General features: G+C 34.6%; 2 protein-coding genes across 9 annotated transcripts; one reads left to right on the forward strand and one right to left on the reverse strand.

Moving 5' to 3' along the window:
• Window positions 1–2958: 2958 nt before the first annotated feature.
• Window positions 2959–4774, reverse strand: LOC110787828 (protein FAR1-RELATED SEQUENCE 5-like). The gene is made up of 3 exons (XM_056841578.1): window positions 4605–4774; window positions 3501–4468; window positions 2959–3344 (listed from the first exon to the last, which is right to left on the reverse strand). Exons 1-3 carry the CDS (start codon window positions 4772–4774, stop codon window positions 2959–2961), a joined length of 1524 nt encoding a protein of 507 aa, XP_056697556.1.
• A 3650-nt stretch (window positions 4775–8424) lies between these two features.
• On the forward strand, window positions 8425–13120 carry LOC110788479 (pentatricopeptide repeat-containing protein At5g47360). Of its 8 annotated transcripts, XR_008932884.1 has the most exons (5): window positions 8435–8585; window positions 9319–10260; window positions 11375–11496; window positions 11590–11696; window positions 12717–13120. XR_008932884.1 is itself a non-coding variant. In XM_021993135.2 (4 exons), exon 1 carries the CDS (start codon window positions 8678–8680, stop codon window positions 10103–10105), a length of 1428 nt encoding a protein of 475 aa, XP_021848827.1. In that variant the 5' UTR covers window positions 8425–8677; the 3' UTR covers window positions 10106–10260; window positions 11375–11496; window positions 11560–11696; window positions 12717–13120. The 8 variants fall into 8 exon arrangements, 7 of the variants coding, with proteins under 7 accessions (XP_021848827.1, XP_021848814.1, XP_021848819.1 ...); XM_021993135.2 differs by having other exon boundaries at window positions 8425–10260; window positions 11560–11696; XM_021993122.2 differs by having other exon boundaries at window positions 8425–10260.
• Window positions 13121–17667: the final 4547 nt, after the last annotated feature.

Genomic DNA, 17667 nt, shown 5'->3' on the forward strand with positions numbered 1-17667 from the left:
GGAGGGCACGCTACAAAGTGTATGCATCTAAATTATGCTAAATGATTATGTGTAAATAATGTGCTTCCTGGCTTTATGGTTTTTCCGCATGATTTATGTTTATTCATATGTATCATAACCTAACACCCCCAAGGTTTTCCATTCCCTTTCCCTTGACCACTCTCTTTTTGTAATAAATAATAAAATAATAAATAATAAATAATAAACAATAAATAATAAATAATTAAATAATTAATTATTAATTATTAATAATAAGTAATTAATAATTAATAATTAATAATTAATAATTAATAATTCTGAATTGTGAATTGTGAATTAATAACTAATAATTAACAATTTGTAATTAATAATAAATAGTTAATAATTAGTAATTAGTAATTAGTAATTAATAATTAATCATTAATCATTAATCATTAATCATTAATAATTAATAATTAATAATTAATTATCAATCATTAATCATTAATAACTAATAACTAATAATTAATAACTAATAATTAATAATTAATAACTAATAACTAATAATTATTAATTAACAATTAATAATTAGTAATTAGTAATTAGTAATTAGTAATTAGTAATTAATAATTAATCATTAATCATTAATAATTAATAATTAATAATTAATAATTAATAATTAATAATTAATAATTAATTAATTATCATTAATCATTAATAACTAATAACTAATAACTAATAATTAATAACTAATAACTAATAATTAATAATTAATAACTAATAATTAATACTTAATAATTAATAATTAATAATTAATAATTAGTAATTAGTAATTAATGATTAATAATTAGTAATTAATAATTAGTAATTAGTACTTAGTAATTAGTAATTAGTAATTAAAAATTAAAAATTAATAATTAAAAATTAATAATTAATTATTAATAATTAATAATTAATAATTAATAATTAATAATTAATTTACTAATTAATCATAAATAATTAATAATTAATAATTAATTATCAATAATAAATAATTAATAATAGGACAAATTATTTTTTTACCACCTAACAAAATCGAAAAATTATTTTTTACCACCTAAAAAAATAAAACTTGTACTTTACCACCTAAAAAAATAATAACAGTTGTTTTTTTACCACCTTAAAACAGTAAACTTGAAGAAATCGTTACGTGGGGCAACTACTCATGTGAGTGATGTTGGTTCGATTCATAAGTATCCATGCATTGTATACTCAAGTGTCATATAGCCACTGCAATCATAGATCAACATTTATGCAACTAAAAGAATGAGTCGAGTACAGAGCAAAACATGGAAAATAGGAACTATACAAAGGAAAAAGTAGTTTAAGATGTAGAGAGGTTCTTCTAATTACTCACTAAGTACCAGAAACCTTGAGTTTTTCCAAGTGGGTGTCATCACCAGGAAATAATATGGCTAAACCAAAATATCTTAGGATTTAAGTGGTCATCAATCAATATATTGCTGGCCTTAATATCTCTATGAATAATCTTTTATGGAGCCTATCCTATGTGATATACAGATTACTGGACACTAAGTAGGGAATTTTAAAAATTGGTACCCTAGTTATACAAATACAGCCCATGCATGTTGAATTTGTTACATTTTTTGTACCAAATTAGGGTATCTTTGTTATATTTTTTTGCAATTTTTGTACCAAATTGGGATATGTGTGCTGTATTTGGTACAATATTTGTACCAATTTAGGTTAATTAGTACTTTTTAAGTCTTGAAGAATTAAAGTAAGGATCGCAAAGTTGTAGTAATAACAACACATAAATATAGATTCTGTCCTATTCAAACACATACACAGAAACACATACATATAGATCATTCAAACATCTGAAATGAACAACAACACATAAACAATTTCATTGTTAAACCTATTTTCCTCTTCATAGTTTTGACTTCGAAAGATCAATTATCCCACCCAAGAGAATTTCGGCATAAAAGATCATCAACATTGTCAAGTCCAAGTCCATCATCACCAACATCACCAACAATGTCAAGTCCATCATCTCCTCCAACATTGCTGGTGAAATACCCAAATGACCCATCTTGAGATAACATCTCAATACCCCCAGCGGAAGTGTGTGTAAACTCAACATCATCAGCGCCCTGAATAAGAATAAGTCAAATCAAAGTTACTGGTCTGGACATATGAACTGCAACGTAACAAGTACTATAAATACATTTGTAATACCTGCGTGGGAGGTTTCTGTGAGCAACCAGTAACATCATTTGTCTTGCTTCTCCTTCTCCTAATGGGTGTTTTCTTTTTTGGCTCAACACAAGAACGGTGCCTACAACTTGGTGTCCTATGTGGTTTATTTCTTACCACAGGATCATTCACAATGACGTTATCAGGAGGTGTTGCAGATTTGTTTCGTTTGTTCACAGACTTAGGGGTACTTTTGGTGGTCCTCTTGTTTTTGGTTTGACTGCACCCATTGGTAACAGATTTTGGAGTAGTTGCCCTCTTCTTGTTGGTTTGAGTCAAGCCAGGAGTACCAACATCATCCTGTGTCTCATCAGCATCCATATCTTCCACCCCAATCAACTATTGATCCAACCGCTTCTCCAACACCTTCAATGTATCCATCACGATTTTAATGCACTCGGGATTCATTGACGCCTTCAAACTGATTGGCTCGTATGCTAGCATTAATTTATCATGTTTCATGACATCTTCGGTCTTACTTGGATCATGGTACACCACCTTCACGCGCGAGTGCTTCCTTGACACATCTTTCCTGCATCTACGAAGAACATAAACATCTGGGACATCTTGAATGTCATGCATGTCATACACTTTTATAATGTGCCTGCAAAGTATACCGTCACTTTCAAATAGCTTGCATTCGCACTCCGCCAATTTTGTCTCCAAATTTATCTGCACGATATAATTCCGCCTGTACTTTGTTGAAAATTCCTTGCGGGTTTCCTTACACAACACCCACACTCAGTCCTCCAGCTTATGATGTGCAACTTCAGCTGACACCATAATAGTCTCAAGAGAAGTAAGGTACAGTACACGATTGCACTGCTCTTGAACCTCGAGGAATTTTGCATCTGTGTACACCTTTCTAAAGGCTCTCTCAACCATAAATTGGGTGGCCAACGGGCGAACTGCCCTTTGGTCAGCCGCATCAGCCTGTTGCTCATCGTTAGCTCTAGATTCCACTGCTTTAATATAAAATGGAGCAAACTCAAACAATCGAGTGTGCTTATCAACGAACCCATCAAAGAACCTGTTTATGCTTTCGGATCTTTGAGTGCTCTTCATTCCAGCCCAAAACATCCCGTTCATAAATGCAGGCACCCACATTTTCCTTCCATGGTATAATCCTGAAATAGTAGCAAAAGGAGATCAACATAAACAACTTATGCAAATCTTAAAGTCTGTTTCTGCAGGAAAATGTGTGTCTGCATGAAAATGTACCATATTCTTTGTTTATTAATGTACCATATATGAAATAATGAAAAATATAATTATGGAATTACCTGCAAGCCAAATCTCACCCTCCGGTTTATACTTCTTGATTACATCAGTCCATTGCACTTCAAATTCATTTTGGGTAAGGCTGTTGTAAATCACATTATGAAGCTCAACTTTGAACAGCTCATAGTCATTGTATTTTTCAAGTTTGTGACTGAACTTGGTAAGTATGTGCCACAAGCACCATCGATGTCGGACATCAGGCATTACTTCTCGTAGGGCCTTCCTCATGGCAGCGTCTTGGTCAGTAAGAAAACCAATGGGTTTTTTGTTAGACATACATGACAACCACTCGGTAAATAACCATTCAAAGGTCTCTGAATCTTCATGGGATAACAATGCACACCCAAGCAGAATGGTTTGACCATGGTGATTAACCCCAACAAAGTTAGAAAATGGCAAGTCATACTCATTTGTTAAGTAGGTGGAGTCAAACACTACAACATCTCCAAACTCTTCGTAAGCAGCTCTACTCCTAGCATCTACCCACATCACATCCTTTAATCTGTTATCCTCACCCACTCTATGCTTGTGAAAGAAATTTTCGTTGTCAGTAGACATCGCTTTAAAGTACTTCCACATTGCATTCCAATCTCCCTCCTTCATCTTTTCTGCCTTATCCCTAGCAATAATGTTTTGAAGATCTTTTTTGGTGAATGTCACGTTCTCAACTCCATTCCTCTCGCTAGCTAGACAGTTAAATATCTGAGGAACATTAGCACCCGAGTTGTAGTCATTGAACAACTTCATCTTTACAAGAGAGGTGATGTCTTCCTGTCGATACCTAGGAACATACCTAGATTTCCTCGGTGTTGGAAAATGGTTCTTATGCTCATTAACTGCCCTTTTAACCACCCATTCCCCATCCTTAGTCCTGTTGCAATACATTAGAACCGGGCAATCACATTTCTTTGACCTTTTGGTGCCAAGCTCATCCCTAGTTGAGTAAACCCTTTTCCCCTCAACCCGACGCCTATACACTGCACGACCATAACATTCACACTTCCACAAGTATCCCCTCAGTTCCTTTGATTTTGCCCCCCCCCCCCCCCTTTTGCACATACGACCCTGCAGCACGGAGTATGCCAAATCCTTGTTGTCTCCCATACCTTTTGTAGTACGTATCCACTTCTTCCCAACTCTGGAATACCATCCCAACAAATGGAGGACTCACTACATCATCATCGGCTCCATTTTCTTCTTCATCATCCGTAATGTTTACTTCCTCAATTACATCCTCAATTACATCCTCATTATCATTCCCAACAAATTCAACCATATTTCTGCAACATTTTACATTTCAATTAAGTAAAAACCCCTTTCAAAACCCTAACCCTAACAAATTTTTCAACAACTAAAAATCATTACCCATTCTCAAAGCTTATACATTTCCACTTATTTAATTATCAATACAGATTATTCTAATTCACACTTAATTAATAATCATGCCTCAATTCTTACAAATTACCAATAATTTGTTTTGCTCAAGTTCAAAACATAATTGCAATTTATCAATAACTGATTACCCTAATTCATTAATTGAATATGCAAAATTCATATATTGATTTACAAAATTAAGACAAGCACATACCTTAAACTTGCTCGATGATGTGCGACCAACTGTTGATTTTTGTGGAATACCAAAGTCAACTCTGCTTTCTTTATCTCTCCTAAAACAATAAACCCCTAAATTCGACTCATACTGTACTTTCTATTTTTCCCACCCTTCTATTTCCATAATTTCCCCCCTTTTTTGGGATATTTTGGTTGGGCAATAACGTGTCGGAATAAGGGCAACCAATCTCCTCTGACAAATAGAACCTTGAAAAGGTAAAAAATATTCTCATAATTTGGTATTATCTTATTGACTTTCTTCGTAAAATTATGATATGGTACATAATACGTACCAAATATAAACTTTTTTAATTATAGTATTATTTTAATACCAAATTTTGTTCATTTAACATTTGGTATAAATAAAATACCTGAATTTATGTCGGGTCGTAAATTTGGTACATATATCATACCATTCCCCCAATACTGGTACGTAACAAATACCAAATTTGCATCATGGTACAAATTTAATATAATTTTAATATTTTTTAAAAGAATGGTACAACTGAAGTACCAACCTTAGTTTAAACGTATTTCTAGTGTACTAAATTTCAAATTTAGTATCATATGTTTACTTCTTTGTTACATATCTAAAGTATGGTACATATATAGTACCAATATCTATATTGGTACACATACAGTATATTCTATTTTTTTCCTGTTAATCAATGGTACTTGTTAAGTCCAAATGTAGTATATTTTGTCTTTCATAAATCGATACATTTCCATTTATGAATAAATTTTCATCTTCAAGTTAATACTCTTTGAATTTCGACTTTAATTTCAATGAAGAACCAAACTTCAAATACATTTTCAATCAAACTGAAATTTCGTTAAAACTACATTAATAGAATTCGCCCTAAAGGAATATTGGGAAAAATAATTCAAACAGTTCTCTATAAGTTGGTACCATCCCTTATCTCCCCTTATCTTTCTCTCTCATATGGACGATTTTGTTCTGGTTTCTTTCTCTCCCCTATTGGAAGCAAGAACATTTTCTGGTTTCTTTCTCTCTCCTGTAAAAGGAACAGAGGAACTCTTGCTTTAATCGAAGGAATTTCGTGTAAATATTTCCCTCCAACTTTTCGCGAAATACTTTGCTGCAAATTGGCGAAATTTTCCCACCATGTTTTCCCCCCTCAAATTTCAGGGGATCCCGTTCCCCGTTACGGTGCAAAAGTACCATTCCCGCTCATTTTAAAGACTTCTCCTTTAAAATTTAACCAGTTTATATTATTATAAGGAAAAATTGATGGGAATAAGTCAACCTTTGCCCCATTTATTAAAAATAAGTCTAACTTTTGATTATATCTGATTAAGTCTACCTTTTATACCCATCTATTTCTAACAAGTTGCATTTATTTTTGACTGGTTATTGCGGGTGAGAGGTATGACATGGCAGTGGGCCAGTGGCACTTTAGGTTTTTTTTTTTTTTTAAAAAAAAAATTAATTCCTTCCTCTTATACGGAGTAGGGAATTTCTTCTTTTAATTTCGTCGTTTTCTAATTTTTCAATATTTGTTTGTGCATCTTAATTTTTCAATATTGGTTTGTGCATCTTGAACTCGATATGGAATTCACCAAAGGACTCAGTTAACTCGGTCGTTTCTTTAGTGCCCAATCCTGAATCAAAAAGTCATACTCCGAGTTTCATTTTTCCATTTCTTCTCTTAAACTGATAATTTCCTCCTGTATAAGGTTAAAGTCCGCCATTCTTATTTCAAAGTGCCCAACACATTCTTCCAGATAAGTCATACGAAGTATATGATATATGCATTCCGTTCCATTTAACTTTATTTTTTGAGGGAATTCCTTTCCATTTAACAACCTAATCTAGTAACTAATTATGCAACTAATTCAATTCAAAAACTTCAAAAACTTCAAAAACCTCAATTGATCAATTAACATCAAAATAATTAGATTAACAAAAGAAATTACATAAAGTGTTACACTTTGTGTTCTTGAGTATGAAAACATTATACAGTATACTCCTCTTTGCCGGAAAAAGGATAAAAAGAAGTAAAAAGTAAGGCATGAATATGCCAAATCCTCCAAACTTTTATGCGCAATAGTATGGTTAATTACTTGGTTAGTGGAAATTGTAATTATCATCATCCTCACAAGCATAGGTTTTGTTGTCAATGGGATCCAATTATCCAAAAAGAGCCCCTTCGAAAGTGATGATTATCATTTTTCATATAGCTAATTTCAATTGAGCCCCAATTCAATCCAACGAACCCAAATCAATTATGAGATTTACGCACTAATTCATCCCACCATACCCAAAAATAAGATTTTAATCCTATACTTAACCAAATTGCCTTTTTAAGTAACAAAATAAACCCAAAATTCATGATCAATAAATATTAGGGTTAGCAACTTACACCTGCGAATTTTGCTTGGAGGATGAATTAATTACGCTTGATTCTATTTAGTGATGCATCTCTATCACTTCTGCTCGTTGATTTCATCAATGAAAACGGAGGTACGAAGGTGGGTGAAGCTCGTATATGGCAGAGAAAAGTAGGAAACAAAACAGAGAATGAGTTTAATTCAATACGGAGTAATTTTTATAAAAAAAAAAACAAAAATTTCCCAATTTTTTTGTGAAATTTATGAGGTAGGTGGCTAGTTGTCCAAACTAAATGTCACGTTTACATTTTTTTGATGGAATTATCAAACACTACCGGTTGACATATTAACTTACCGGTTACAGGTTAAAAAACTTGTTGAAAATAAATAGGTATAAAAGGTTGGCTTAATCGGATATAATTGAAAGATAGACTTATTTTTAATAAACAAGGTAAAGGTTGACTTATTCCCATCAATTTTTCCTTATTATAATGGTACTTGTGTCCATTTTGGACGCAAGCCATTATGGGCTAAGAAATCCTCTAACTCTCTCACCCCTTTCTGAATGCAAAAACTCAGTCTATGAAAGATAAAGGCACCAATCTTAACATTATTGGAGTGACTAACAGAGAAAGACTTGATACGCGAAAGTGTGTCCAAGACCTCCTTATCTAATTCTCCGAATGTAGAAAATGCAAATGGGATGAACTTGTACCCGTTTTCCTCATCTGATCTGATTTGATCTGAACTGAACTTATTTTTTCTGATCTGAACTTATTTTTTCTGATCTCATCTGATTTGATTAAATCTGAAATAAGTAATAAAGTTGTGAAATAAGGTGAACTAAACAGTAGGGATGACAATCACATCCGAATCCGATCCGAGTCCGACCTGATCCGAAGGAATTAAAATCCGATCCAAATCCGAGAAAAAAAATCTGAATCCGAATTCGATAAAAAAGTCTCAATTGGTTACAGCTTCTATCTCAGTCGGTTAGAGCGTATATCGGATGGCAATCCCATGATCACTCTCAATTGTTCATCATGGTGACAGAGATTTCATCTGCACTATCCGATCGAAGGTGTGTCTACCATCTTAACTGATACGAAGTATTTCACACCAAGGTAATATCTGATTGATTTGTATCTTTCATTCTCCTTAAATTAACTCACTAATTTACCTTCTCTTCCCAAAATCTGCATTTTTCTCACCTGTAATGGCGATTTCATCAATTCCTAGATTCCTTTCGTTCGCAATTAGATTAAATAACCCACCATTTTCACTTATTACAAGAATCAACTTTTCAACTGCAGAAGAATTTTGCACCCATCTCTTAAATTACCCTCAACACCCTGAAAAAACCCTAGTGAAAATTACTTCTCAATTAGATGTTCAATGTGTTGGTGAGGTTTTGCATAGATTTTCCTCAAATCAACCTCAATTGGGTCTTCGTTTTTTCATATGGGCTGGTCTCCAGCCTAAGTATAGGCATACTCAATATATGTATAGCTCAGCTTGTAAGTTGCTCCAAATTCGCCGAAACCCGGGTAGGATTAGAGAGATTCTTGAGCGTTATTTGGTTGAAGGCTGTCAAACTAATGCGAAATTGTTTAAAGTTGTTCTTAATTTGTGTAGAGAAGCTAGGATTGCTGATGAGGGTTTGTGGGTATTGAGAAAGATGGGTGACTTTGATTGTCGACCGGATTCGACCATGTATAATGTGGTTATTGGGTTGTTTTGTGATAAGGGGGATCTTGATATGGCAATGGGGTTGATGAGGGAGATGGAATCATGTAATTTGTGTCCTGATATGATTACTTATATGTCAATGCTAAAGGGGTTTTCCTATGCTGGCAGATTGGAAGATGCTTGTCAGTTGTTTATGACTATGAAAGTTCATGGATGTGTTCCAAACTTGGTGACGTACTCTGCTCTCCTTGATGGGCTTTGTAGAGTTGGTAGTTTCGAGAGAGCGTTGGAGTTGTTGGCTGAGATGGAAAAGGAAGGTGGGGAGTGTACTCCAAATGTTATTACGTATACGTCAGTCATTCAGAGCTTGTGTGAAAATGGCAAGTCTATGCAGGCATTGCCGATTTTGGAGCGAATGGAGAGTTTTAAGTGCCATCCTAATAGGATAACTATGAGTGTGTTGATCCAAGGACTTTGTGGTGAAGGGTACATAGACAAGGCATTTAAACTTGTTAGTAATGTAGTTGTTGGAAGTCACGTCCCACGAGGTGAATGCTATAGTTCCCTTGTGATCTCTTTGTTGAGGATCAAAAGATTTGAGGAGGCAGATAAGCTTTTTATGTGGATGTTGGGAAGTGATATGAGGCCAGATGGGTTAGCATGTAGTGTCTTGATGAAGGATTTGTGTTTCAAAGGAAGATTTGTGGATGCTTTTAGTCTATATGAGGATATTGAGAAGAAGGGTTTTGTACTGACAATTGATTCTGATATATATTCAGCACTACTTCTTGGTCTTTGTGAGAAAAACCGTGAGGTGGAGGTGGCAAAACTGGCCAATTTTATGGTTGAGAAAGGAATTAAAATCAATGCTTCTTATATTGATGATATTCACAAGCACCTAAAAGGATCAATCAGGATGGAGTCACTTGCAGAATTGAGTGAGAATAGAAAATAAGGCTGAACCACACATTCTTTTTTTAGTTACATTCCTTGTTACTTGTATCCCCAGAGGACTTTTCGTGTTATAAAGTTAAGCTACTCATTGGCAACAGAAAATTCCTTTGTGAGACGTATCATTACTGAGGCAGAGTTTCCATTTGGCGGTACATGGTAAGCATCCCATGCAATATTTAGTTGATCTCTCTTCACTCTTCAATGTATTGTATATTATTGTTTGTAAAATACTGGAGTGATGTGAGGAATGCAGGGGAATAGGAACGAAATGTATTAGTCTACTGGATGTATATTTGGATCCTGGTCAATTGTTTGTTTGAAACCGTAAGACATTAGTCTTCCAAAATTTTGTTGAGAAATGACCTTATATTTGGCCGGATTTTGTTATCCTGACTTTGCCTTCGGCTCCTTAGTGGTATCCACCATGGTATGCAGGCTGGGCCACCCCAACCCCCTCCCACTTTTCGGGAAATATATTGTGCTAAGTTGGTTTTCCTGCAGGAGTGGCACATAACATTGCATATTCAATCTTCAGCAAGGACTTCAGAGGACCTTTCAATAACGCAGGCTTCTTGGCCGACATAGTCCTACGAACAAAAAGTAATTGGATGGCAACTATTTTTTGTTCGTAGGTCTCTGTCGGCCAAGCAGTCTGCGTTATTGGAAGCTCCTCTGAAGTCCTCGCTGAAGATTGAATATGCATTGTATATGTGACACTCTTGCTAGAAAACCAACTTAGCACAATATATTTCCTGAAAAGTGGGAAGAATTCTCAGCATAATAATCCTAAAAGAAACACTACTGCCTAATTGCCTTGTCATTTTCCTTTATATGCCAAGTCCTTCACCAAATAGTGAATTGAAGATATTATATATTACTCGTGGTTTCATGGAAAAACAATAAAGAACATAGCTATAAAATTTGGAAAGATTAATAATACTACCCCCCCCCCCCCCCCCCCCCCCCTCCGCCCCCTACAACAACAACAAAGGCCCTAAACCTGTCCGGTATGGCTGTATCAGGCAAAGAAATGGTCATGCTTCATCCTACTAGTTTGTAGGAGTTTCTTGTGGAACCTTGTGAATCATACTTGTAATTAAATCTTTGTTCGGAATTCTGTATCAGTAATATTCACAATAAAATTTCATATCGGCTTCAAAACTCTATATAGTAGAGTGATCATGCTTATTTGGCCGAATGTCTTACATTATGGTCTCTTCTTGTTACCCATTTATGTGAAATCTAATTAACCAAAATTGCTGTTTTCCAGAATACGGATGGCTACATAGAGAAGTGTAGGTTTCTACCAACACTTAACAATGAAATTCGCGAGGAGAGAATTCAACTTACAAGAAACGTTTCAGCAGCTCAGAAAAGCTGTTGCTGATTATGGTATGTTAGAATACTTTTAAGTTTCTTGATATTTTGTATTGATTTAAGTGGTTGTATGTGCAGCAATACAATCATGTTTTTTTACTATTACAGTACGAGCATGACACAGTTCTAGTACCTAAAGAAACCTCATGGTTTAGATACTTTCCAGATGGCGCTTTTAGTCCTTTACTACCTCCTCAGGACTCAGGACTCAGGAGGTACATATTCTCTTTTCCTCAATTAGTCATCTTAGAATATGCATTGAAGCATCTAAAGTTGCCTTGTATCTATTGGAATTTGGACTATTTATTTTGTCTTCCTTGGCGGTGCTTTATTTTTTTGCTGATTACCAACCTGGTTTTATTCCAATACATCTAATGAAAATAGGCTAATTGGACTTTTGAGGTATTGTAGGTCATGAGTTGATTATATTTCTCCGTATTTATCAGTACTCCAGTGCATTTCTCCTTCTGAGTCGGAATAAAAGGGAGGCAGGTGCTCCCAAAAGGCATCCCGGGTTTGGTCGGTGTTATATAGCAAGAAATAATATGACATTACAAAATTATGAAGGTATCTCGGCAATTAGACCAAGTAAAACTGATGACACTACTTGCACGTTATAAGTCTTTAGTTCTTTACTTTTACTATAGTGGATCAAAAATATTGTTATTACTAACTAGGTCCCTTATGTTGTTGGAAGATAAATAAATAAACTAGCAGCTTAGAAAGCATGTTAAACCCTTTCTTGCCTGGCATAGAACCTTTTGTTCTAGGCCTGATAACAATTAAGGAGAGTTTGAAACTTTGAATTGGCAACATAATATTTACCCAATAGCTCTGTGCCGTCCAGTTGTTTAGGAGGATCACTGAGATAGTAAGATTTCCACAATAATGACAGATCGCTGATGCCAATAGTAACAAGCATAGTCTTTTTAAGAAAGCTGCATGTCCTTCACCTAATCATGAATTGGTTATGGTGGTTCATTATCAATAGTACGTAGTTCTATTGTAACCTGGGGTCAAATTGTATGTAAGAACTCCAGGACTGGAGTTCTGCAGCTGTTGTTCTAGTTCATCACTCTGTGGTCTTGAATATCGTGAAATTGCCTAATTTAAGTGTTTGACTTGATTCTATGATTGTAGATGAGTATGTTTCACTCAATCCCCACTGGACAAAAAATCAGTTTTGTACATCAGTAGGTTGATAATCTTCTACTTTTTATTTATTTATTTTGCAGACGAATCTTTATTTTGCAGACCCTTGTTGTTGCTGGTATTAAGTTTGGTAGTGTGGCTGGGAATCAAGTCGGAATCTCAGATGATGATAAGAAAAAACACATAGTCCCCTACTTGAAGAGACAACATGGGAAGTTCTACAACTGTAAGCTGAAGTACGTGCATGTATTGCCTACAAGAAGGTTGAAATTTTCAAAATCGAATTATGAAGGGTTGAAATAAATGGTTGTTCAAGCAACAATTGAAAGCAAAGGAATGGAGAGTAGGTTTACTAATGCCAATTATTGGATCTTCTAATTGATTGTTGATATTCCATATATAGAGGAACCACTTCGTGTTATACCCATAAATGGAGTAATAAATTTGGATAATAAATTTAGTTAATGAATTTTTAATACTTAATGAATTTAAAATCTCATAATATAGTTTTTAACCAAAATAAAAACAAGATAAAACCATCATTAATGTTATTGTTTGATTATGTATAAAAACTTTAGGATACCAAAGAGAAAATCACAATTTCTTACTTAAAAGTGGTGTATAAAACATATTGCATATCGGGGTAAAAGTTAACTTAAAATTCTTAAAGTCATCGGATACGGAGTATAATGTAAAAGTTATATATTTCTTAGTGATAAAATTTTACATTTTAATAAAAATTATTCTTTTATATCACTAATAATGTACTACCTCCGTTCCTATATGTTCTTTACGGTTATTATTTTCACGTGAGTTAAAGTAAAGGAAAAGGTGAACAAGTGGGGTAGTTTTTGCAAATTGGTGAAAGTGACATCTTGTTTAAATGTGAAATTAGATGAATAAAAAATCAGAATACAGGGTATAATTATGCAAGTGGACCAATAAATATTGCAAATGGATGAAAAAAATAATCAATATAAAGGGTATATTTTTAAACATTGTATTCCAAAAATAGAATAAAGCATAAGTGTAAATAAATTCTAGGAATGGACTTAAACGGAAAGCGTAGAGAACTTTCAGGAATGGAGGCAGTATATCTATCAAAAAAATTTCATCATATAAAAGTTAATGAAAATATGTTTTTTCATAATAGAAATTATTTTCTCTCCTCATTGTAGACGCCTACATTTTATCCCAGGCTAGAAGCGATAAGAGCATTGTTAATGGTGTGCAAAATTTTTGCACTTGGGGAAAAATAAGGGGAAAATGTCAAATTTAAGGGATTAATGGTGTGCAAAATTTTGCACTTGGGTAGTGCAAAATTTTGCACTAAATCAAAAACCCCCTTGGCATGGGGATTTTTTAGATTTGGAGTGGGAAAATTCACCCACTCTAAATCCGCCATGTGGCATGACAAAAAAATCATGTAACGATTAATTTTCAACGGTAATTTGTTTATATTTCTGATTCATAAAAAAATAAAATAAAATTATCATCATTCATAAATATTCAAGATCTACAAAAAGACATCCACTTTGATATAATTTAACACACTTTTCTTTTCATTTCATTTCTCTATCTAATTTGCTTATTTACAGTTGTATCTATCAAAAATTAATTACTAAATTTTCTAATTTAGTTGTTGTTAGTATTATTATTGTAGTTATTATTATAATTGTTGTTGTTGGAGAGTTAAGTAGGGGTAGAGAAAGAGGGATGGGGAGTTTTTCTTTTGCTCATGGATAAGAGAGGGATGGAGTTTTTTTTTTTGCTAATGAGAAAAATGAAAAATGATGAGTGAGAAAGTGGGTAGATAGAGAGGGATGGTATTTTTTTGGCACATTGTTAACAATGGTCTAAGTTCAGTAATGAAACAAAACATCCACTTGTCAAGCGTATTCCTAATCAAGCAACGAACGTTCTAAGACTGACTGACTCATTCCCCAAACCCATATTTCTATTTATAGTAACTGTTATTTGTAGTGGTTGTCATCTTAAGTATCTGCTAAAAAATAGTAAACTGTCCAAGATAGATTTGCGTCAAAGAGAGTTTTAGTTGCATTCCAACTAAACTACTAAAAGAAATTGAAAAGCATAAAGAGAGTTTTAGTTGCATTCTAACTAAACTTTTAAAAGAGATTGAAAAGCATAAAAGAGTTTTAGTTGGAAATAACTCGAAATAAGAATTGTAGTTGGAAATAACTCGAAATAAGATTGAAAAGCGTAAAAAAGAGTTTTAATCCTGAAATAAAACCAGATTAAACTGGATAAAAAGCGTAGAAAATAAACGTGCGCAAGAATTTTCTTGCGCACATGGCCCAACGCAATTAACTATTTGCGCCAACATCCACGCGCAAGAATTATCTCACGCCCTTATTTTAGCCCAATCCAAATACAAACTCTGAAACAAATCTGGCTTAGGGGTGTTCATCGGTCCAAACCCGGACCGACTCGGACCGGACCAAAGACCGAAATTTTGATATTTAATGTAATACCTCGTATTTTTATAATATTTATAAATATATTTTATTATATTTATAAAGCATTTTATGATTTGTTAGCATTTAAATAATATTTAAATGTATTTAATGTATTTTAATTAATTAGAATATTTATTATTTTAATTAATTACGAAACGAATTTAATTCTTGAGTCGGGAAATTAAATGAGTTGCAAATGATTTTTAAAAGCTTCGGGTTTTAAATAAAAGTCCATTTCGTTTTATTAATCAAACCCAATCCAAAAAGTTTCATTTAAATCCTAAGCTAGCCCAATTCATTTAATTCCTAAGCCCAACTCAAATATCCTAAGCCTAGCCCATCAAGGGATTAGGGAGCCTATAAATAGGACTCCCCATCATTAAATAAACCCCTAAAATTTCATAAACCCCTTTTTGATTTCTTGCACCTCACTCCTCTCCCTCTCTCCTCTCGTCCGCACGCACGCACACCCGTGCTCGTGCCCTTCGTGCGCTCGGCCTCACGCCCCGCACACTGCTCGTGCTCTCGTGCCTCGGCCTCACGCCCCGCACACTGCTCGTGCTCTCGTGCCTCGGCCTCACGCCCCGCACACTCGCACGCCCCTCTCCCTCTCCTCGCGCCCAGCGCGCCCCTTGCTCTCTCTTGCTCGCGCACCAGCGCGCCCCTTGCTCTCTCTTGCTCGCGCACCAGCGCGCCCCTGCTCTCTCTCCCTCGCGTACGCAGCGCGCCCCTTGCTCCCTCCTCGCGCACATCAGCGCGCCCCTGCTGCCTCTCCCTCGCGCAGCGCGCGCCCGTGCCTCGTCCCTTCGCTGCTGCGCGCACACACACGATTGCGTGTGTGTGTGTGTGTTGTTGTTGTTCGTGTTCGTTTTCCAATCTCTTTTCGCCCAATCACCCTAATTCGTGATTGTTCCGTGCTATAGGCCGGATTGGTATAATTCTCTTCTTCCTTACCTATTCTATTTAAATTCCGTATTTTAAATTATTATATTAATATTGTTTTGAGTAATTAAAATGCTGGGAACCGGTTATGAATACCGTGGTTTGAGGATTTGTGTGTTGTGATTCATTAGGTTTGTTTTAATTATTAAAGGATGAATTTTCAGATTTGTTTATTTAATAAAGCATGGATTTTTATGATATTAAACTAGTATTATTGGGATTTTCAAGTTAGGGTTTTAACCTAGACCTAATGAGTCAATTGATTAGCATAATTAGGTGATGATTTTAATTATGATAATCAATTATATTTTCAGATTTGAATAAAGGTTTAAAGTGTTGATTTTTATTGATTTTAAAGGCGGAAAAGTATGTTTTTGTACTAGGGATTGATTTTACAAATTGAGACGACTTTATTATTGAAAAACGATTGAATTATAAAGTCTAAAGGAAGTTTTAATTTTTATAAAGTTGCTGGAAATTTAATGAACATGGAAATAATTTAAGTTTCATTATTTTGATGATAGGAGGTGATTTCTAGTTGAGTGCTCGTTATTGCAAAGTGGCCCCTACGCTTAGGTATTCAAGGTACGTACAAGTCTAGGGCGACCACACCTTTTTGTCAATGACATTACATGATTGTTGATGATGTGAATTACATTATGTGAAATCATGTTTATTTTGGTGAACGAGCATGTGTTTTGTGATGTTGGATTTATTGAATTGATTGTTGAACAAGCATGTTGAAATTATTATGAGTATGGATTTCATTGTCAATCATGTTGTTCAATATTTATGCATGTATGGTTCAATTCACATGCAAGGGATGGATTAATTATTTCTATGCTATTGTACGGGATTTCTAGCATACTTTGAGCCATTTATTTGTACCTCGTTGTACTATTTATTTTGCCACATGTGAAGGGTTAGCTCACGTAAGCCACCGCACATGTAGGGTTCAGTTGGGAATATTATACATGAAATGAATTAGGATTTGTCGTGCAAGGGCACAACCCTCATGTTAATGTGCATGATGTGGAATCTCACTTTTGTGAGGAGGAACATGGTAGTAATTTCACAAGTGTCTTGCCTTGTTGATCACAAGTCCTAAGGCATTAAAATAAGGTTGTTTTGGTTGTTGTTTATTAATTGTATGTGTGCATGTTGGTGAGTCTTGAGTTCGCCTTTAATAAAATATTAATAAACGTAAAGTGCAACCAGAACAAGCTTCAAAACTCTTGGAACGTATATACCTTGAGTATGAACAATGGGGGGAGTCTTGCCGGAAAGCTCGTACTCCTATTAATGATACAAGACGTTGTTTCATTTATATTATGCGCAGGAATTCCGTCGGTATGGCCCGACACTCGGTATGGCCCGATTTTATTATTATTATATTTGGTGTTTGGTTGGCTCCCATCACCTTTTTCCCTTTGTGGATTATTCTTTTGGCCCGTTCGAAGCTTATTCTAATTAAATTGTGAGTCAAGAGTCGAGTCTTGTATCTCATGATTGTTTGATTTGTTATTATATGGCTTTTGCATGTTGATTAGTATTTAGTGAGTGATGCATGCTTAGTTTCATTACTCTATGCTTGTAAGTACTCAGCTTTTGC

This window comes from Spinacia oleracea, chromosome 4, assembly GCF_020520425.1.
Source record: "Spinacia oleracea cultivar Varoflay chromosome 4, BTI_SOV_V1, whole genome shotgun sequence".
Lineage (NCBI taxonomy): Eukaryota > Viridiplantae > Streptophyta > Magnoliopsida > Caryophyllales > Amaranthaceae > Spinacia > Spinacia oleracea.